A 22,773-nucleotide genomic window follows, 5' to 3' on the forward strand; every position below is an offset into this window, starting at 1 on the left:
CTTAAAGTTCCTACAGGTGAGAATCATTGAACTATTAACTATTTCTGCTTTTCCCTGCTTCCTTGAGAAGTCTTTTTCTTAGGCCAGGGGTCGGCAACCCTAAACACCGAAAGAGCCACAAAGGTCCTAACCGGAAGCCCCCTGTTCAATTCTGAAGCCACCAGAAATCCGGATCCCCCACCATAGAGTCTCCTCCTAGCACGGCGTTCTTTTTCCTCTACCTGTCCTAACCAAAAGCCCTGTCAATTGTGGAGCCGACCGGTGACAGGGAACTGCAGCAGAGGGATGAAAGAGCCACATGCGGCTCCAGAGCCACAGGTTGCTGGCCCCTGTCTTAGACAGTGTCTTTGAGGAACATCTACCCAACTTGGTGTCCCTCGGGCCTAGCAATGTTCTTGTCTTCTAGTTGTGTTCAGTCTTGTTTAAATTGAGATTATCCCAGAGCCCATTCATGTCCATTGTCATTCTTACATGCCATTCCATACATGACATGGCTTGGAACCAGGTTATTTGAAGGACTGTCTTTTCCCAGTACATCTACCCAACCCACCTGAGTGGAGACACGGGGCTGTTACGGGTCCTCTTTCCCTAAGGGAGTCCATTTACTGGGACCAAGAAGAAGAGCCTTTTCTGTGGTGGCTCACTCCCTGTGGAACATCATCCCTGCAGAGATAATGTGGGTCCCCATTTTTGAACTGTTTGTCAAGGCCCTGACAAAGGCCCTGACCCCAGGGTGATAAGAATCCCATCAAATTGTTGGTCTTATTGTTGTCACCAGGGGTGGAGGTGTATTGATTTTGGTACTGAGCGAGACAGAGATAGAGGGGTGGATGGATGATTGGATAGATGATTTGATGGACGGATGGATGAGAGAGAGATGAGAGGGATGGATGGATGATTGGACGGATGGATGATTGGATGGATGGATGGATGGATGTATAAGAGATAGATGAGAGAGGGATGGATGATTGGATGTATAAGAGAGAGATGAGAGAGGGATGGATGATTGGATGGATGGATGTATAAGAGAGAGATGGATGGATGATTGGACGGATGGATGGATGATTGGATGTATAAGAGAGAGATGAGAGAGGGATGGATGATTGGATGGATGGATGTATAAGAGAGAGATGGATGGATGATTGGACGGATGGATGGATGGATGATTGGATGTATAAGAGAGAGATGAGAGAGGGATGGATGATTGGATGGATGGATGTATAAGAGAGAGATGGATGGATGATTGGACGGATGGATGGATGGATGATTGGATGTATAAGAGAGAGATGGATGGATGATTGGACGGACGGATGGATGGATGATTGGATGTATAAGAGAGAGATGAGAGAGGGATGGATGATTGGATGGATGGATGTATAAGAGAGAGAGAGATGGATGATTGGACAGACAGACGGATGGATAATTGGATGTATAAGAGAGAGATGAGAGGGATGGATGATTTGGATGATTGGACGGATGGATGTATAAGAGAGAGATGGATGGATGATTGGACAGATGGATGGATGATTGGATTATAAGAGAGAGATGAGAGAGGGATGGATGGATGATTGGATGGAGGGATGGATGATTAGATGGATAGATATATAAGAGAGAGATGGATGGATGATTGGACGGAGGGATGGATGATTGGATGTATAAGAGAGAGATGAGAGAGGGATGGATGATTGGATGGATGGATGTATAAGAGAGAGATGGATGGATGATTGGACAGACAGACGGATGGATAATTGGATGTATAAGAGAGAGATGAGAGGGATGATTGGACGGATGGATGGATGATTGGATTATAAGAGAGAGATGAGAGAGGGATAGATGGATGGTTGGATGGAGGGATAGATGATTAGATGGATAGATATATAAGACGGATGAGAGAGGGATGGATATTTGGATGGATGGATGGATGTATAAGAGAGAGATGAGAGGGCTGGAGGGATGATTGGATGGAGGGATGACTGGATGGATAGATATATAAGAGAGATGAGAGAGGGGGGAATGGATGGGTGGATATATAAGAGAGAGATGAAAGAGGGATGGATGAATGAGAGAGGGAGGGATAGATACATGGATGGATGGATGATGTATAAGAGAAAGAGATGAGAGAGGGATAGATACATAGATAGATGATGATGATAGATGATAGATAGATAGATAGATAGATAGATAGATAGATAGATAGATAGATAGATAGATAGATAGATAGATAGATAGATGATAGATAGATTCATTCCTTGTAACAGTCTAGTTTGGTGAAACGATTGGTTGATTTGTCAACCACCAAAATGTTAGGAAGTCCAAGGACGGTCTCTTTGCAAGAATGGTCTTTCTGCTATTCCCACACCACCCCCTTCTAAAATAGGGCTCCCCCCACACCTGAGCTGCAAAGGCCGACCAGATTGCCTCCAGGAGACCCCGATGTCTTTATTTTATTTTATTTTTTTAGACAACCGTGCCTGTTCTCCTGTGCGTTTTCTCCTGGTCTAAACTCGAGGCCGAGGCTCTAGGACCGTAAGGGTGCCTTGAGAGAGTGCGAAAGCTGTGACTCAGCCTGAAATCACCCATAAAGACATGCCTTTTTGGAAAGCCCAATTGTACACTTTGCATAACATCCTCTGAGCCGAGGGCTCAGCAGCAATTCTCCTCCGCTGCGTTTCTTCCTTCGAGGCAACCTGTTTCAATGAAGTGCTTGTCTGAATCTCCGGGGAGGTGGTGGAGTGGAGATCTGACTCATGTAAGTTATCAAAGAACACAGCTTCAGGGTTGTGAAGTCAGCTCTCATGTGCTCCTAAACCCCCACCCCCCCAAAAAAACCCCAGAAAAACCCCTAACCCCCAGGCTGGGCAACGTGCAACCGGCTAAATGGCTTTCCGGAGTCAAGCTGAAAACTGTGGGTGAAAAAAAGGGATGGGCAGAGTTGGCTTGCAAAGCCAAATGCACAGCTGAGTTGTCTTGTTGGGTCCGATGGGCACGTCCGACCCAACAGCAATTCTTGGTCTGCTTCCAGGATGCTCAGTGCAAGACCCGACGGCCCCATTGCTTGAGAATAAGTCAGAAAATCATTTTTTTGTGCACTTTTGGAGTATTGGGGGGGCGGGGAATGATTAAACCTAGTCCTTCCTTTCTTTTATTCTTTTTCTTTTTCCTTCCTTCCCTTTCTTTCTTTCCTTTCTTTCCTGTCTCCTTTCTTCCTTCCTTTCCTTTAATTCCTTTCTCTCTTCCTCCCACCCTTCCATTTCTTTCCTTTCTTTCCTCTCTCCCTCCTTCCTTCCTTCCCTTCTTTTAATTCCTTTCTCTCTCCTTCCCTTTCCTTCCTGTCCCCTTCTTTTTTTCCTTCCTTCCTTGCTTGCCTTTCAATTCTCCCTCCTTTCCTTCCTTCCCTCTCTTTCCTTTCCTGTCTTATTTCTTCCATTTCCTTCCTGTCTCCCTCCCTCCTTCCTTCTTTCCTTCCCTTCCTTTAATTCCTCTCTCTCTCTCTCTCCCACCCTTCTCTTTCCTTTCCTTCCTTTTCTTTCCTTTTTTAAATTCCTTTCTCTCTCCTTCCCTTTTTTCCCTTTTTCCCTTTCCTTCCTGTCCCATTTCTTCCCTTTCTTTCCTTCCTGTCTTTCCTGTCCCCTTCCTTTATTCCTTCCTTCCTTGCCTGCCTTTCAATTCTCCTTCCTTTCCTCTCTTTCCTTTCCTGTCTTATTTCTTCCATTTCCTTCCTGTCTCCCTCCCTTCCTCCTTCCTTCCTTCCTTCCTTCCCTTTCTTTAAGTCATTTCTCTCTCTCTCTCCCACCCTTCTCTTTTCTTTCCTTCCTTTTCTTTCCTGTCTCCCTCCTTCCTTTCTTTTTTTATATTCCTTTCTCTCTCCTTCCCTTTTTCCCTTTCTTTCCTGTCCCATTTCTTCCCTTTCTTTCTTTCCTGCCTTCTTCCTTTTTTTCCTTCCTTCCCTGTCTCTCAATTCTCCTTCCTTCCTTTCCTCCCTTCCTTTCCCTTTCTCCTGTCTCCTCCCTCCCTTCCTTTCTTCCTTCCTAATTTTTATCCCAACTTTATCACTTCATAAATAACACAGGGCAAGAAACATACCAGATATTCCCCCCTTACTCCTATTTTCAACAGAGCAACCACCCTGTGAGGTAGATTTGGGCCAAGAGAGTGTGAGCCCAAAGTCACCCAGCAGAGTTTCATGCGCTAAGATGGGACTAGAATTCACCGTCTCCTAGTGATTGGACCAAAGTCATCCAGCCAGCTTTCATGCCTTAGGCCAGTGATGCCTTACCTTTTTTGGATCGCGTGCCAAAAGTGGGGGGAGCGCGAGGGGGGTCGTGCGTGGGCTTGCCCACACCTATAATGCTATGCGCGCAATACCCCCCGTGCACATACGTGCACAACCAGCCCCCCCCTCGCTTTTGGCGTGCATTTTTGGCCCTCCCCAGGCTCCAGAGCCTTTATAGGAGCCCGGGGAGTGTGAAAACAGCCTCCCCCCCCCGGGAGGCCCTCTGGCGAAAAACGGTCCTACGGGCAAACCGCAAGTCACTTTTCCTGAGCTTCCGGGTTGTCCGTAGGGACGAAAAAGAAGGCCGAAGTCAGCTGGACAGCGCCCGCTTGCGCGCTGGAGCTGACAGGGCAATGCCCTAACAAATGGCTCCGCGTGCCACCTGTAGCACGCATGCCACAGGTTCGGGATCACAGCCTTCGGCAGTGCTAGAACTCCCTGTCTCCTGGTTTCTAGGCCTACACCAATTAACTCCCTGAGGAGAAATTTCTGCGTGATCACATTTGCCTGCTTTCTCTATCGTTGTAATATCGTTTTCATTTCTTTTTGCCTAGACAAAACAAAAACTCCCTATAGGTGGGGAACCCCCACCCCCCCAAATTGCAATAAGATAGGGGCTGTTTCAAATCAGTCACGCCGGGTCACAACCTCTGGCCTTCTGGTGCCTCTCTATGGCTCAGCTCTTGTCAGGGATCCTTATAGACGCCTTTAAAATTCTTTGGAAAGAGAGCCAAACGGGTTCAGTCTCTCTTCCGGTTCCTGGCGGGGGGGGGGGGGGAATAAAAATTCCCCATAGCAAACAGTGGATTCGCTTAACAACTCCAGGCTTCACTTAACGGCTGCTGTTGCAAAAAAAATAAGTTTGCAAAATCAGGGGCAGCCACATGGTGATCTGCTTGTGACCTTCAAAACTTACAAACCAAAAGGGTGGCCTTAATTACTACTGTTAAGTCCGAGGACTATATCTGTGCCTCTGTTTCTTCTGTCCAGAATATGGAAAGGGCCATGATGTATTCCTTCATTGTTTTTCTTTAATAAGGGGTGTCCAAACTTGGGAACTTTAAGACTTGTGGACTTCAACTCCCAGAATTCCCCAGCCACCCCTGATTTAAATGCTTCCATATTGATAGGAAATGGGGGTTCCTGAGCCCCGACTTGAAAGGGGGAGATGGAGCAGTGGAAAGGAGGAGGAAGTTTAAAAAGGAAGGGTAGCAAGAGTGGGGGGGAGAAGATGTTCAAAAGGAAGGAAGAGAGAGACAGACAGAAAGACAGACAGACATAGAGGTAGGTTGTTAATTTTTTATAATGGTTCGGGTACGCTCTCCCGCCACCGCTACTACCGGTTCAGCGAACTGGCAGCAAGCCACCTATGGATGGATGGGTGGATGGATGGATGGATGGATGGATGGATGGATGGATGGATGGATGGGTAGGTAGGTAGGTAGGTAGGTAGGTAGATATTCCAAAGGTGCTTTTTCAGGAGGCAACTTGACTTTCTTTCTTTCTTTTTCATTTTGAAGATGTTTCACTTCCAATCCAAGAAGCTTCTTCAGCTCTGACAGGATAGTGGGGAATGAGAGAAAGAGAGAAGAGAATGGATGGATGGAGAGAGAGAGATTGGTACATGATAGATAGATTAGATCGATTAGATGAATGGTAGATAGGTAGGTAACATGTGAATGGAAAGAGATGCTAAAAGAGGAAGGAAAAGTGATGTGACCCAAGAGATAGGGCATCCCCACTCTATCCTTATGTTTGGCATCCTCATGAGGACTAGTAACACCCTCTTTTAAATTTGCCACCCCAGATCTGCAGATTAAGCTAGACTTCATGACTGCACCCCAGACCTCTTGCTTGAGCGAGTTGATCAAGCTTCCAAGCACATCGTGCATTGCAAGGGAAGCCGAATAAGAGGAGAAATCGTCAGCCGATCAGGGTGCGTTCCCGAGAGGACAGAGAGCCGCCCGCTTGCAAATAGGCTTAACTGTTCTCGGGTTTTTTTTAAAGCTGTGCCGTTCGCTTCTGACTAAGACAAGGAGATCGGCCGATCGTTAACCCCGTGTGGTGTCACCCTCAAAACCAACCCAGATGGAGTTAATAGAGAAGCACTCAGGGTTGAGAGTCTTAGCCCAAACCCTGCAAATCGCACATTAGCACAAGCATAGATCCGGGATGGCGAACCCATGGCACGCATGCTACAAACGGCACACAGAGCCCTCTCTGCAGGGACGCAAGCTGTCTATCCCAGCTCAGTTCTATCGCATATGCACGCCGGCCTCCCGCCAGCTGATTTTCGGGACTCTGCCGCGCATGCGCGAAGGGCGGGGCGCATGCGGGAAACACGCAGGCATGCGCAGGGGTGGCAAGTGGTCGCACAGACATGCAGAGGGAATGGGGGGAGCGCGGGGTGGGATGCCCCTCCCCGCAGCCCATTTTTGGTCCCAGGAGGCTGCTAGACGCAAAATGGGCCAGTGGGTGGAGGGTGTCACATGGGCATTTGCGGGGGAAGTTGTGCGTTCATGCACAGGGGTCGGAGCACAGGGAGGAGTGTGCATTGCATTATGGGTGCAGGTGGGCGCGTTTGGCCTGCGACATCACAAAAAGTTTAGCCATCGCTGTCTCAGACCAAACCTCACCTGGAATTATGGATTTTTTTTTTATTTTGAGTTCTGTGGAGGTTCTTACCTGGTGGTTTTTTTGCAGCGTGAAAATTTGAGGGCTCCTGGCGCTGGGATCACCGAAAGGCAGTGGGCGTGGTGCAAACATCATTTAGCATGCCTTTGTGTCCCAATATTTAATAACCTTTTAAATAACCATCCAAGCAAAGAATACATGGAAGACAGTGGCTTGTTGGTGGAGGGTGGAGTAAAAAGGAAGATCTTATTCTGGTTTGCGGAGATGAATAACAATTCAAACAGGGCCCACACCATGCAATTGTTTTTTTTTCTCCCTAGCCCACCTCCCTGGTTTGTTGTCGTGGGGAAAATAAGAGAAAGGAGTATGTTTTCCACCTTGAGTTATATTTTTATATATAAATAATTAAAGCAGGATTTATTTTTATTTTTGAGAAAAAGGTTGGCTAGGAAATGCAGAGCTTTGAGCTTGAATGAATAACAGATATGGACATGGTGGCTCAGCAGCTAGGACGCTGAGCTTGTCGATCAGAAAGGTCGGCAGTCCGGCGGTTGGAATCCCTAGCGCCGCGTAACGGAGTGAGCTCCCGTGACTTGTTCCAGCTTCTGCCAACCTAGCAGTTCGAAAGCATGTAAAAAAATGCAAGTAGAAAAATAGGAACCACCTTTGGTGGGAAGGGAACAGCGTTCTGTGCGCCCTCGGCGTTGAGTCATGCCGGCCACATGACCACGGAGACGTCTTCGGACAGCGCTGGCCCTTCGGCTTTACCTTTTTAACTAACACGATTATGATTTATAATATTTGCTTTCAGTAGTGAAATGTGCACCTACAACAGTCAGTATAGAACAGGTTGGCTGGGACTTGAACAGAGTTTTCCTTTTGAAAGGGTTGTGTCCTTGGTGAAAGTGAAACGGGCGTTTCTTTTGAAAGGTTGAAAAGTGTCCCTCGCAATTTTTCAAATGTAGATTCTTAAAGCCTTTTTCGCGTGCAAAGGTCGAACGAGGTGTGGAGGGACAGAGTGAAAAAATGCAGAGTGAACGTGGCAGCACTCTGCGTTCATCCCGGTGACAAAGCTTTGTGATGGAAAACAAAGCATTTAGGAGAGTGTCGAAGTCGTTTCTTATTATGATTTGCGTTTTTGAAAACCAGTTTTTAATTAGAGCATCGATGTAATTGCCGTTTGAACTCTTAAGAGTTCAAAAGTACAATTTTAAAAGAACGTTCCTTTGCCCCGTGTTCATTTTTAAACTAGAATTTTACTGGTCCTTAAAGCACAAATGTTCTAGAAGTACAAAAAAAAAGGGGGGGGAACTCACTTTTATTTATATGCCCCTCCATACAATTAGGGTCATCGTCAAAGAATGTTTTTAAATTATTACATTTTCAAAAAATTACAATCCAAAGGATTTAAGTGGGCTGTTTTGATTTTAGTGACTTGTACATCTGAAACCTGGGATTGCATTTATAGCCCCTAAGTTATACTTCAAGAAAAGATCAGAAAATAAAATCCAGTGTTGTATCTGCAATACGAATGTTAAGGATTGTGATTTGGTATAACTATACCTCCCTTCTATAGAATTAAATCCCATTTCTTGCTATTAAGAATATTATAGAGAGCTGAAGTGTAAAAAATTTCCCCTGAACTGTTGAATTACAGTCGTGCTTTTCCTTAGAAGTGCAGATTTGAGGACACAATTTTATGCATGCTTTTGCTTTGTCTAAGATTAAGTCCTTGAATAAATAAAACTTATTTTTCAGTTGAGTACAGGTATATTGTTTCCTGCAATTCCCCTGAACTGCTTATCCTCAACAGCAAACAGATATCCTAATACCTGAACTTTATTTTCTATGTACAAATATTTTAATCAAAAATATCTGTGGGAATATATATGCCACCAATGCAATTGATCTATGCCAATTTTCTTCTCTTATTTATATTTCATACTTCTGAATTGCTTTCTTTTGAAATTGGAAAGAAATTTGGAAGGCTGTTAAGAAATCGCATAATTTTTGCCTCTTCAGCTATGTCTAAACGACAGGTATGCATTTAATTGGGCTCTGCATAATTAAAGGAAGTGTATAAGTTCAGAAAAAAGGGGGGGAACTTACTAGCACTTCTAAGATTTTTAACAAAAATGCCCCAAGGACCAAAAGCCAAGATATAGATTGCAAAAACGAATAATTTCAATAAGATACAGAAAAGAATTCTCAGGGGTTGTAGCTTTTTTTTTGACCGTGTATCTGTAAAATCAGTAAAAATCAGTAAAATCTGTAAAATCAGATTACAAAGGATTTGTAATTCACATCCCCTGAATCCTCATTTCTAGAAAAGCATCTTAAAATGGAAAATTAGCAAAAGTTGAGAATCATTTTGGTGGCTGATCGCTTCAGAAATGAAGTCAAAAGCCATATTGCCGTTTGGTTAAAACTACATTCCAAAATTTGGTCCCGTTCCCCCCCATATTTTTATATATCTATATTTGAAAAGCCACTAGAAAACTGGAACTTTCTTTTTAAATAAGAACGCACAGCAGCACAAGTTGATCTTCAGTTCTTGGTGGCTAATTAAAAATGGTTAATTAAAATTAATTAAGCATTTGTTTAAAAATGGTTAATTAATAGAGATTCGTGGCTGAAGGACTGCTACTTTTAGACAATCTCCTATGATCTACAAAAAATATTGTCCTTCCCAGCTGTAGCACTATATAAATTAAATTTAAGTCTTTTTGAAATGCTATTTTTCCTCTTCGGTAGCTGTCCTTTCAAGGGAACACCCAGCATTAATAGGTTTTGTTTTATGCCTTTGTAAAACTTTCTTTTTCAAGCTCAGAAATGTTGTTTTTTTTTTATTTTTCCTTTCACTACATAAGAGAAACACATTTACCTATCATACATGCTTTCTTGTTCTGAAACATCATTCCATATATGAGAAACAAGTATCTAAAGCTTTTCCCCTTAATTAATCATCCACAATTAGCGCCAGAGGCCGGAGATCAAAACCACCCAATTGAGAAGAGAAGAGAAAAGGACAACTATTTTAACCTTATTTAAAGCTGCTTTTATTTTTCCCCTCTGGGTGTTAAAAATAGCAAACTTTCAGTAGTTAGCAGGGTTGTATAAATACATAAACTTCCTCCAAGGTCCACAGCATAACCTATTAAAAACCTGTACCGTTCGGCTGATTTGAAAGAAGATTATTTTATGGCATGTTTGATTACCGGAGAGAGTTATAAAAGAGAAAATTTGAATTGTAAAAAAAAGTGAATGGTGGATGCATAAGAAACGAGCCTTACCCCGATCTTGAATGTCGGTTGGACTTTATTCTGCAGTTAAATTTCAATAATAAGCAAGTGGGTTTAAGCCTTTACAGAGATGAATAGCAGTCGGCTACTCATTTAATACTCATAGTCTGGGCATTTCTTATCTAAGATCTGCTGACTCTCTTTGAAAGTTTTGAAGAGTTTTCTCTGGTCCGGCTTCTGTGTCATCTTTAGTGAAATGCAGATTGGTCGGTAAAAGGTGACTCAGTTTGCCAGGCAAAGAATGGGGAAGACTAATACCAGAAGGATGATGAGTTCTTAATTTTTAGGGAGGAAAGGAGGTCTATAAGGTGAGAGATTTTCTTAATAAGATTTCACTCTTCTTTTTTATGAGCCTGCCCAGTGATGGTATTCAACCGGTTTGCACCGGTTCGGGCAAACCGATAGTGGGGACCTGCGGGTGGGTCCACCTACCCGCCCTGGCGCTATGCCATCCTATTTAACCTCATTTTCTAAGCCGCGCACATGCGTGCAAGCTATTCCCGCGCCCGCCCGCTCACAGTTTCAGTGTGCGGCGAAGTGGTGGTAAAATTGTGTGAAATCTACCGTTTTTGAAACGGTTGTGTTGGAGAAAGCCATGCTGTAAAATATTTGGGGACGGGGTCTCTAATTTTCTCACTGAGGATCACTTTTAAAAAATAAACTGTATGCAACATTATCACATTTTATTTTTCCAGGGATAGGGAATTTCAAGGATTTGAGGAAGTGTTTCCAGGATAAATTGGAGATTTCCAGGATAAATTGGAGATACATACCGTGTTAGGACACGCTCGTGGTCTTAAAACTGTAAAAGAACTGAATTTATGGAAGCCACGGAGGTGCTTTTTAACCTGCGTAGCTTGTTAAAAGAGTGAGGATATCATACATATTGAAAAGAACAAAACCAATTTCGTCCCCATCCCAAAATCTAAATCTCCAAGAAAGCCTAACCATATTTATTTTTTTAAAAAACAGTAGTCCTTAACTTACGACCACAGTTCAATCCAAAATTTCTGCTGTTAAAGCAAGATATTTGTTAAGTGAATTCTGCCCATTTTTCTTGCCAGAGTTGTTAAGTGAATCACTGCAGTTGTTACGTTAGTAACACGGACGTTAAGTGAATCCGGCGTTGACTTTGCTTGTCAGAAGGTCGCAAAAGGGGATCAAGCGACAGAGGGACACTGCAACACCCGTGTGAAAAACAGTTCAAAAGTCACTTTTCTCAGTGCCGTTGTAACTTTGAACGGTCTCTAAATGAGCTGTTGTAAATTGAGGACTACTTGTAGAAGAAATAATTGCAATATTGTTCAGGCTTGTTCAGGCTTTGTTTTTCGGTTGATTTTGTGATTGCGTGCACGTGCGCTGTTCAGACCGCGATGTGCGTTGGACAAGAGAATGTTGTGAATATATTTATTTATTGAATTGATATGCTGCAGATCTTAGTGTCCAGAGCGAATCACAAAGGAAGCCCTAATCTAATTATATTGAGAACGTTTTTTTAAATACTTTGTCCACTTATGAGAAGACGAGTGGTTGGAAATTGTTTTCCTGCCCCACAAATCCCCTTTTTTGGCTTCTGGCAATCCCCACCCCCCCACCCCAAAAAAGAAGAAAGCCCCAAAGTGCTTCGTTTGGGGCAATGGGATCCAGTGGGGACCCCTGTGAGATTCAGGAGATCGAGTTGGAGTCAGCCATGCCTTCAAGAGTACAATTGCTGTGTCTAAGCAAGGAATCAGATTTCCGAGATCCCAATTTTGGGTTTTTACTGGTGTTATTGCCTTTTCCAAATGTGTTGGATGACAGACTTTCTTTCTTTCCTTCCTTCCTTCCTTCGTTCCTTCCTTTGTTTGTCTCTGTCTTTTTCTTTCTTTCCTTCCTTCTTTCCTTTGTTTCTGTCTTTTTCTCTCCATCTCTCTTTCTTTCTCCTTCTTTCTCTTTCTTCCTTTCTATCTCTTACATTCTTTCAATTTTTTTCTCCCCATTTCTCTCTTTCTTTCTTTCTCTTACAATATATTCTTTCTCTTTCGTTTTCTTTCTCTTTTGTTCTTTCTTTCTCTTTTTCTCTTTTCTTCCTTCCTTCTTTTCTTCCTTTTCTTCTTCTTTCTCTTTTCCTCTTCATCTCTTTCTTTTTCTTTCTTTCTCTTTTTCTTTCTTTCTTTCTCTCTCTCTCTCTCTTTTCTCACTTTTTCCCTTTCTTCATCCCCAGCCAGTCCACAAAAGACCATCATTGGTGGCTTCTTCTATCCCTGACAATCCCCCCCCCATTTTTCTCCAGCACCTTAAAGGGCACATTGTCCATGCTGCTGGAGAGACCCCCTTCTTTTCTTTACGGGAGGGGGGAAACAGACCCAGAATGAAGCCTGCTTTGGCCTGATCCTGGCTTGGGCGTGGCAGAGAGCTGAATAGGCTAGTAGAGAAAAACACTCCCCAACCTCTCCCCCACACACAATCCTCCGAGAGCGTGTCAGGGATCACTTTTGGGGGTGGGGTGGGGGGCTTCCAGTTTGAATTCAAGCTTTTCCTTAGTGCCAGAAAGAAGGCAGCTCTCGGTCTGACTTCTCCCCCAAGCCCCCCCCCCCTCTCATTGGTGCAAACCAGCATTTCTTTCTATCTTAAGGAAATGTGGTCATAAGCACCCCGTTTCTCTGCGGCATTAGCCTTCCAGGAACACTGTAGCACAATTCAGAAGCCAAGATTCTTTGTTAATCAATCACCTTTCTTTCTTTCTTTCTTTCTTTCTTTCTTTCTTTCTTTCTTTCTACCTTCCTTCCTTCCCTTTTCTTTCTCTTTCTATGTCCCTTTCTCTCTTTCCCTTTCTTTCCCTCTCTTTCTTTTATTCTTCCTCTCTATCACTGTCTCTTTCTCATTCTCTCTCTTTTATTCTTCCTTCCTTCCTTTATCTCTATGTGTCTTTCTTTCTCCCTTTTTTATCCTTCCTTCCTTTCTCTCTTTCTATCTGTCTTTGTCTTTCTTTTATTCCTCCTTGCTTTCTCTCTTTTTCTCTTTCTCCCTTTCTTTCTATCTCTGGCTCGCTCTTTCTTTCTTTCTTTTTCTTTCTTTCTTTTTCCTTTCTCTTTTTTTCTCACTTTCTCTCTCTCTCTCTTTTTCTTTCTCTTTCTCTTTTTCTTTCTCTTTCTCTCTCTTTTCCTTTCTCATTTTTCTCTCTCGCTTTCTTCCTCCTCCTCTTCTTCTTTTTCTTTTTTCTTTTTCATTGCCTGACTTTTGATGGGAGGTACCTTTCTTGCAGCTGGGGAATGCATTCTTTTCGGGATAAGGCCCTGGGGGTGTCGGAGGTGGGAGGGGGGGCGCTGGGGAAGGATGACGCAGGAGTTGTCCTAATAAGGACTTGGTTTGGGGCAGGCCCGCCTCTTTTGGACAGGTCACCCGAGGGAGGCGGGCAGTTCCTTTTTTAAACGGGGCGACTGACACCAGCCAAGTCATTTCCTCGCTGATCGGTTCAAACCAGTTCATACAGGAATCCCGGGTGATAAACGGCGGGGGAACTTTTCTGAAGTCACCCCATGCCAACCAGCACCGGCCTGACCCAGGGGGCTGCCCCACGTCAGGAAGCTCCAGTCTGCAGCTTCAAAGCTTTTGCTTTTTAGCTGAACTTGCCAAAGCCATTTTTTCCCTCCCATCTCTTTGACTTCCTTTTCTTTTCTTGGCTGGTTTAATATTAGCCCCCTTTATTTTTTTTTATTTTTTTTATACCCGCTGGAGGAGCCCCCCCGTGCTCTTTTCTGGATTTTCTCCCTTTTTAGCTTTCATTGGGTAAGTTTCCCCGCCAATCATGTTTCTTGTGCTCTCTCTTTTTCCCTCCTCCCCCTTCTCTTCCTCCGTCTCCCCCTTCCCCAAATGCCTGGCCTCCCTCGCAAATTCCCTCCATCCTCCCTAACTCACCCATAGCTCCGTGCCCAGCATCGGGGCATCGCTACAAAAGCCTTTTCAAGAACACTTGGAAGCTCAGAGGATCAAGCTGCACAGCAGAGCCAACAATACCCCCCAGGTAAGAAATCTCACCTTGTCTCCTTTCCTTAAATGTCTTTTGGGTGCCACTTTTCTCCCATCCCCCCCCCCTTTTTTTTTTTCCTGGCATTAAGGGAAATAGCAAAACTCCCTGAATCGGAGTTAAAGCAGCTTAAGAAATTGAGTGCCTTGAGAATATCGTGACTTTTTATCGTGAATAAAAATTGTGGCACCTCTAGATAAAATATCCGTATTTTCAATCCCGGAAAGATTTTTGTTGTTGTTGTTGCAGAGTCTTTCCGTATTTCTTCCTTCCTGGACCGTCCCACCTTAATTCATCTCGGAAAGCTGGGGCCTTTTAAGAGGAAAAGTGAGCCAGTCTTAAGAGAACTGTAGAAAAGTGGGGGTTTAAATCTTACTTTTCCATTTGCTACTCACCACTGCCCTCCCACGTCTCAAAGGAAAAAGCTTGGAATTGATAAAAGACTTCCTCCCAAATCTGTCCCGTTATAATTCCCATTTTTGGATGACCGATGCTAACTTTCGTAGTCCAATTTTATTAAATTGATGCCCGAGGGGAGAGAGCACAACGGCAAGCTGTCCGCAGACTGGGACTTTCACCCAAGAGCAAATGAGAAAACGATGTCAGTTTTTCAGCCAGAGTAGAATAACAGAGTTGGAAGGGAGTTAATTTTCTTAGATGCAGAGAAGGTCTTTGAAAATCTTTAACTGGGATTTCCTGTTCAAGGTTTTGGAAAATGAGAATTCTGTAGAGGCTTTATAAAATGGGTAGAATATAGAATAACAGAGTTGGAAGGGACCTTGGAGGTCTTCTAGTCCAACCCTCTGCTTAGGCAGGAAACCCTATACCATTTCAGACAAATGGCTTTCCAACATCTTCTTAAAGACTCCCAGTGTTGGGGCATTCACAACTTCTGGAGGCAAACTGTTCCACTGGTTAATTGTTCTAACTGTCAGGAAATTTATCCTCAGTCCTAAGTTGCTTCTCTCCTTGATTAGTTTCCACCCATTGCTTCTTGTCCTGCCCTCAGGCGCCTTGGAGAATAGCTTGAATCCCTCTTCTTTGTGGCAGCCCCTGAGATATTGGAGGACTGCTATTATGTCACACACACCTTAGTCCAGGGGTGTCCAAACTTGGCAACTTTAAGACTTGTGGACTTCAACTCCCAGAATTCCCCAGCCAGCAGAGCTGGCTGGGGAATTCTGGGAGTTGAAGCCCACAAGTCTTAAAGTTGCCAAGTTTGGACACCCCTGCCTTAGTCCTTCTTATGCAGACTTTCTCATTGATCAATTATAGAAGCAGGTTTACAGACTCTTTCTCCGCTTAAAAGCCTGTCAGCTGCCAGCTTAAACTGTCGGGATAAATTATTCAGCCTCGTGTGTGTGCGAGAGACGCTTTCTGATAACTCCCACGTTATTCTTGAGAAACGGAGTTAGGCCAAAGCAACTTCCTGGAAGGATGCTGAGCCACATATTACTCATCTTCCCACGAAGGGCCACTTCATTCTTTCCAGTAATAGAATTGGTCACCGGTCAGCTGCCTCCCGCATGGCCTGCTATTGCTCAAAAGTTCGACCACCCGACCAAGCCTTGTAACGGGAGTTTCCATTCAACCCGGGACCTTCTCCGTGGCTCTGGAAGGAAACATGGACTCAGCCACCCCGAAGAGCTTAGCAACCTCGCTTTGCTTGGCCAACAAACCTAGGTTAGAAAGTGGTAGAAGCCGTCCACCTCCCGTCAGCCTGCAACTCAGACAGCCTAGGCAGGGCGTTGGACTAGAAGACCTCCAAGGTCCCTTTCAACTCTACTGTTGTATTGTATTGTATTTACAACAGCTCATTTAGTGACCGTTCAAAGCTATCACGGCACTGAAAAGAGCGACTTAGGACTATTTTTCACCCTTACGACCGCTGATGCATGCCCCACGTGAGCAAAATTCACACGCTGGGCAACTGACTCATATTTATGACGGTCGCAGTGTCCCGGGGTCACGCGATCCCCTTGGGCGACCTTCTGACAAGCAAAGTCAAAGGGAGGGAAGCTGGATTCGCTTAACGACCGTGCCACTTGTTTCACCACTGCAGCGACTCACTTAACAGCCGTGGCAAGAAAGTTGGCGGGGAAGCCAAATTCACTTAACAGCCGTGCCACTTGTTTCGCCACTGCAATGATTCACTTAATAGCCGTGCAAGACCGTTCATAAAATGGGGCAAAATGTAGTGTATAACCATCTCGCGTAGCGACAGAAATTTGGGGCTCCATTGTGGTCGTAAGTCAAGGACGACCCATATTTTTTGTAGCACGCATGACCCTAATATTCTTCTCTCTCTCTCTCTCTCTCCCTCTTCCTTCCTCTTGTCCTCTTTTTCTGCAGGGTGAAAACTGGCTCTCCTGGACGTTTGAGAAATTGGTTATAATTATGGTGTGCTATTTTGTCTTGTCCATTATTAACTCCATGGCCCAAAGTTACGACAAGCGTCTCCAGCAACGCACGAACTCCGAGAGGAAAGCGAAATGAGCTGGATCAGCAAAGGGAGGGATGGATCCTCCAACTTCCACTGGAATAACCAGCCTTGCATTTAATCATCATCAACATCATTTGCAAAAGGAGGGACAGGGTTATGAGGGGGGGGGCGGGGGGGGCGGGTAAGGGTGGACTCTCTGGTTTAAGTAACTCTGCCATTCGTCACGGTTCCCACGGGCCTCCGTCTCCACGTTAAAGGTAACAGATGCAGCCTTGTTTCGATGTAAATTAATTAATTTGTTTTAACATATGTGCTCTCCCCCACCCCTTTCCAAATTCACTACATAGCTAGGGTTAGGGTTTGGGGTGGGCTTTTTCCCCCCCTCCCCCCTTGCTCCCCCCCCCATTTTTAAATAAAAGTTTCCCAGCCTTCCAGAACTTTTAGGGCGCCTGCACATCCGTTTAAAAGTTCAGCCTCTTCCCCGATGGGGTGCAAACCATCTTCCTCTTAACCTGACTGATCTTACCAGCAGCGGGCGGGGCCCTTCTGACACAACATCTGGAAATTCCCCCATGTCGAAGGGTGGGGAAACCACTTCGCCTTTTTCTTTTCCTTGGGCCTGTTTCGAAGGGCATTAAATCAGCACCCTCTCAGAATCATTCCAGACTTCCCTGTTTGGGTTCTTTTAATTTTAAAAACTATCCTCAGTTCTTCCCCTTTGTGTGTGTGTGTGTGTGTGTGCTGGTTAAATCCTCCCCTCCCAATTTTTTTTTCTTTTTAGTTCCTTTTCCCAATCTTTCAACATCCCACCCTCCCACCCTCGTTGTGGACGAACGCTTGGAGTTTCCCGAAAACTCTTTGCTCAGATCAGGGTGGGGTGTTTTTTTTTTTTGACACTGTCCAGTTATCTTTATTTATTTAACTGACCCGGGAAACCCCGATAACCTGGAGTATCCTTTGCCATCGGATCTTATCGAAATGGTTTAACTCTCGCAGTGTTTCCAGAGCGACTGTTTAGGAAATGCAACAGGAAGTTGGTTTGTAAGGTTGCAGGAAAGGTTAACTGGAAATAAACAACATTCAAAGATGCTTCTTCACGGTGCTTCTTTTTCTTTAAAAGTGGGGGGAGGAAAGACTGTGGTTAGACTGCATCCAGTTTTGGTCGCCACGATGTAAAAAGGATGTGGAGATTCTAGAAAGAGTGCAGAGAAGAGCAACCAAGAGGATTAGGGGACTGGAGGCTAAAACACATGAAGAACGGTTGCAGGAACTGGATATGTCTAGTTTAATAGAAAGAAGGACTAGGGAAGACAGGATAGTAGTCTTCCAATATCTCAGGGGTTGCCATAAAGAAGAGAGAGTCTCCAAAGTACCTGAGGGCAGGACAAGAAGCAATGAAAGGAAACTAATCAAGGAGAGAAGCAACTTAGAACTAAGGAGAACTTTCCTGACAGTTAGAACAAATAATCATTGGAACAGCTTGCCTCCAGAAGTTGTGAATGCTCCAACACTGGAAGTTTTTAAGAAGATGTTGGATATCCATTTGTCTGAAGTGATGTAGGGTTTCCTGCCTAAGCAGGGAGTTGGACTAGAAGACCTTCAAGGTCCCTTCCAACTCTGTTGTTCTATAGTCTATAAAATAGTTCCTTTGCTTCATTTTGAGCGCTTACATCTCATAAAACCTTGGGAGGATGACCTGCATTTAAAGGACCACCGATAGGCAGATTCAAGGGAGGACAATTCCTGTATTCCTGGAAAGGAGATGGTCCTCATTTCCACAGCATGGGTGGGAGGTCGTAGCTTGTAGCTCATAGATGGTTGGTGCCTGTTTGGGCATCTGATGCACAGAGAAAGCTTCTCCTTCCTGGCACGGTGACATGGGGCGACGTCTCCTTTTTGTCGGTGTCATAACTTTCTCCTCCTGTCTTTAAGACAAGTCACCTGCTCTGTCCCAACGTGTAGAACATCTGAAGAACTTCTCGTTAGCTGAAGAACATCTTCAGAAGTTTGGCGGGACAGAATTGGACCTGACAGTAGTGCCTGGTAGAAATTCCATTTTTCTTTCTAAAGGTGTTCTTAGCTTTGGCTAATCAAAAAGTCAGCTGATTTTAGCGGATGCTTGGTCTCGCCCAATTCTATTTTATGTTGCCTTTTGCGTGATCATGCGTGACCAGTCGGGTTTCTGGCAGATTGTCCTCTGTTTTGGTCAAGCAAGTGGTACGTCTCCCATCTTCTCCAACTTGTGTGTCCCTCTCTTCCCCCCCCACACCTGCCTTCCTGTCCAGCATGGTGACACCTCCTTGGCGTGTACCTTTCTGTCGGATAGCTTATCAGACTGATGTTGACTGTTCGATGTCATGGCAACAACAGTCGGTAGGCTGTCTGACATTTTGGTATCTTTCATCTTGATTCTGTCCATCCATCCATCCATCCATCCATCCGTTGTCTCCAACCCGTTTGTCCAGGCTGCAGGGGGCTGCTGCCTTGACATTTGCATTTTTTAAAAAAGAAGTGGACATCCTTGGACATCTCAAACCCTCGTGCCCTTCGGGTTGGCCATCTTGAGATACATTGGGAGCCGTGGTCACTCAAGGTCTTTCGGCAGGTATGTTTCCAGAGGGTGAGAAGACGGTGGGTGGAATAGGATGTCCTCAAGACATGGTTGAGCAGGGAGGAAAAGGATATCCATTAGTATTTAGGGGCTGGATGAGACCTTCCTCAGTAAATGAAATCCATATTTCTTCAAACTTCTCTCAGCTACGCAAAATGGTGCTTTGGACCTACTCATGTCCTCTACGCTTTGCAGGATCTTCTGAGTAATGTAGGGGGAGGGATGGCGAACCTTTTCGGCACCATGACCAAAGCGGAACGCCCATGCACGTGGGAGAGCTCTGCGTGCCACGTATGACATGCGTGCTATAGATTTCGCTATCACGGATGTAGGGTCTTCCAGATGTAACAGTAGAAAAGAAAAAGGACAGGGTATTTCACGGTCACCCATGACAGTATAATAAGTACATGTCATAGTCCCCAAATTTAAAACTTCTTCCATTTGCTCACTCTTTCTTTATTCTGCCTGGATTGCCTTGAACTGTCAGTTTCTGATATGTAGGATGTTTTCACTTTTTGTTAAATGCCGAAGTATCTGTAGCTCGTAAAAGATTTTTCATTAACGGCCTCTAAGACGCTGAGCTTGTTGATCAGAAAGTTCGGCAGTTCGAGTCCTTAGCTCCATGTAACGGAGTGAGCTCCCGTGACTTGTCCCAGCTTCTGCCAACCTAGCAGTTCGAGAGCAAGGAAAAATGCAAGTAGAAAAATAGGGACCACCTTTGGTGGGAAGGAAACAGCGTTCCAGGCGCCTTCGGTATTTAGTCATGCTGGCCACACGACCATGGAGACGTCTTCGGACAGCGCTGGCTCTTCGGCTTTGAAACGGAGATGAGCGCCGCCCCCTAGAGTCGGGAATGACTAGCACATATGTGCGAGGGGAACCTTACCTTTACTTTTAACAGAATCCTTAGCAGAATAGACACCGGGACTTCTGAATGGTTTGCATTTTCTTCCAGACTCCTATTAATTGCTGAAAGTCAGTGTTTACCACCCTGGCTTACGGTCTTGCAAATAATGCCTTGCTGGCTGTGGATGATGGAGATTGTGGAGAGCAGGGTGTTGGGTAAGAATTGTATAGCGTAAGTCAAATACCAGTGTGGAACAAAACCACATGAAGCTGCTGTCACTTGATGGGAAGAAAGGAAGAGGAATAGCTAATCATTTTTATTATTAGCTATCCATCTTCGTTTTCCCAATTTTATCAACGCCCCCCCCCCCCCTATACTTTAAAAAGTACAGAAGTGATGAGTTAGAGTAGAAAATGATTCACTTAATCAACCTTGGAACAATTAGAAGTTTGTGGGTAGCTAAAATTTGTATGTATAGAGATAGTTTTCCCTGTGAGTGTTGGGTTTTACTGCTTTTCTATGCTGGTCGATGTGCCTCTTTCCAATGAAATGCCAGAATACATGGGAAGAAGCAGAAGAAAGAAGAAGAAGGCTTCTGGGTTACTCTTCAAAAATGTAAGAGGATATGTAGAACTTTATAATCATACAAATAAAAATGCCTTTGCTGGTGGATCAAATAAAACAAAATAAATTGCACATTTGTTGTAACGAAGTACTTATTTCCAAAGTATTCTGATTCTGTCTTAAGAATTTCTCTCTCCTCTCTCTCTCTCTCTCTCTCTCTCTCTCTCTCTCTCTCTCTGTCTCTCTCTCTCTCTCTCTCTCTCTCTCTCTCTCTCTCTCTCTCTCTGTCTCTCTGTCTCTCTCTGTGTATGTCTGTCTGTCTGTCTGTCTCTGTCTCTCTCTGTCTCTGTGTGTGTGTGTGTGTCTGTCTCTCTCTCTCTCTCTCTCTGTCTTCGGTTTGGTCATTCAAGCTGCAATAGAGCAGGGGTAACATCCACTTGCCTTTGCTATCGGTTTGCTCACCCGTGCCACCTCCGTGCATGCGCAGGACCTTCCACGCATGCGCTGTTTGCACCTGCAAAGGTAAGCAAACGGGGGGGGGGGGATCTGCTGTGCCACACAATTTAGGACTAGAAGTCCTGCTTTCTAGCTAACATAAATCACGTGGCACAGCTGATCGTCATAAAAAACAGTTCTCCCGAATGGGTAGCATTTATTTTATTTTTTTTACTACCGGTGCGGGCGAATGGGTAGCATTTTTACTACCGGTGCGGGCGAACCGATCCAAATCGATAGCATTTCACCACTGCTCTAGAGGCAGGTGCATCGGTTTTACAGTTATCTCATTTTTAAGGGATGGCTTCCGTAAATTATAGTAATTATCTCACAGATAAACAGCAGGGAGTACCTGGTTTGCTAGTGCTACTGGTGGGGGTGGGGGGGTCATTAAAACAAAGAGTGCATTGTCACCACCCTCTAAGTCAGGGGTGTCCAAACTTGGGAACTTTAAGACTTGTGGACTTCAACTCCCAGAATTCCCCAGCCAGCATGGCTGGCTGGGGAATTCTGGGAGTTGAAATCCACAAGTCTTAAAGTTCCCAAGTTTGGACACCCCTACTTTTAAGCCAACCCTCTACCGTAGTTTAAAAAAAAATGGCAAAGGCGATTTTAGGGTGCCAACAATGGAAAGAAGATTTCCAGATCACCAAAAGTCCTTGCTCCAATTTAATTTTTCCTCGGATGAAACCTCGGCACACTTGAAAGGGCGATACAAAACCATGGAAGACTTTTTCTTCCTGCAGAATGCACAAATGGCAAATGGTGGTCTTAACCTACAAGGAAGCAGATTCTGATAGAATTATTTTTGGGGGGAGGACGGGGAAATGTTTTGAGACGAAGAATGATTTCAACATAGAATCCTAGGCCTGGAAGGGACCCTGGGAGATCTTCTAGTCCAACCCTCTACTTGAGGCAAGAGACCTTATACCAACCCAGTCTAAAAGTTGTCCCGTCTATGTTTCAAAAAACAACGTCTGGAGGGAAACTTTTCCACTGATTAATCGTTCCCACCATTGCACAATTGTTCTCACTGTCAGGAATTTTCTTCTTTATTTATTCTGGGTTGGTTCTCACTTTGATAAGCTTCCACTTTTTGCTTCTTCCTTGTCCTGCCCTCTGATGCTTTGGAGAATAAGAGCCGAGATGGCACAGTGGTTAGAGTGGAGTAGTGTAGGCTACTTCAGCTGACTTCTAGCTGCAGTTCGGCAGTTCAAATCTCATCAGGCTCAAGGTTGACTCAGCCTCCCATCCTTCCGAGGTGGGTAAAATGAGGACCCAGATTGTTGGGGACAATAGGCTGATTCTAAACCACTTAGGGAGGGCTGTAAAGCACTGTAAAATGGTATATACGTCTAAGTGCTGTTGCTATTGCAGTCTAACTCTGCCCACTGCCAGGAGTTCGATCCTGACTGGCTCAAAGGTTGACTCAGCCTCCCATCCTTCTGAGGTGGGTAAAATGAGGACCCGGATTGTTGGGGGCAATTTGGTGACTCTAAACCACTTAGGGAGGGTTGTAAAGCACTGTAAAATGGTATATACGTCTAAGTGCTATTGCTATTGCAGTCTAACTCTGCCCACTGCTAGGAGTTCGATCC

General features: G+C 44.7%; 1 protein-coding gene across 1 annotated transcript in view; it reads left to right on the top strand.

The window, feature by feature from the left end:
* Positions 1 to 17,747, top strand: part of VMP1 (vacuole membrane protein 1) — a 168,263-nt gene extending 150,516 nt beyond the window's left edge. Inside the window, exons 11-12 of the mRNA XM_081945481.1 lie at positions 14,113 to 14,212; positions 16,568 to 17,747. Of these exons, the coding sequence (XP_081801607.1) occupies positions 14,113 to 14,212; positions 16,568 to 16,711 (244 nt within the window). The 3' untranslated portion in view covers positions 16,712 to 17,747. The remainder of the gene's footprint in view (positions 1 to 14,112; positions 14,213 to 16,567) is intronic.
* The last annotated feature ends 5,026 nt before the right edge of the window (positions 17,748 to 22,773 follow it).

This window comes from Natrix helvetica (assembly GCF_964273705.1).
Source record: "Natrix helvetica genome assembly, chromosome: 2".
Lineage (NCBI taxonomy): Eukaryota > Metazoa > Chordata > Lepidosauria > Squamata > Natricidae > Natrix > Natrix helvetica.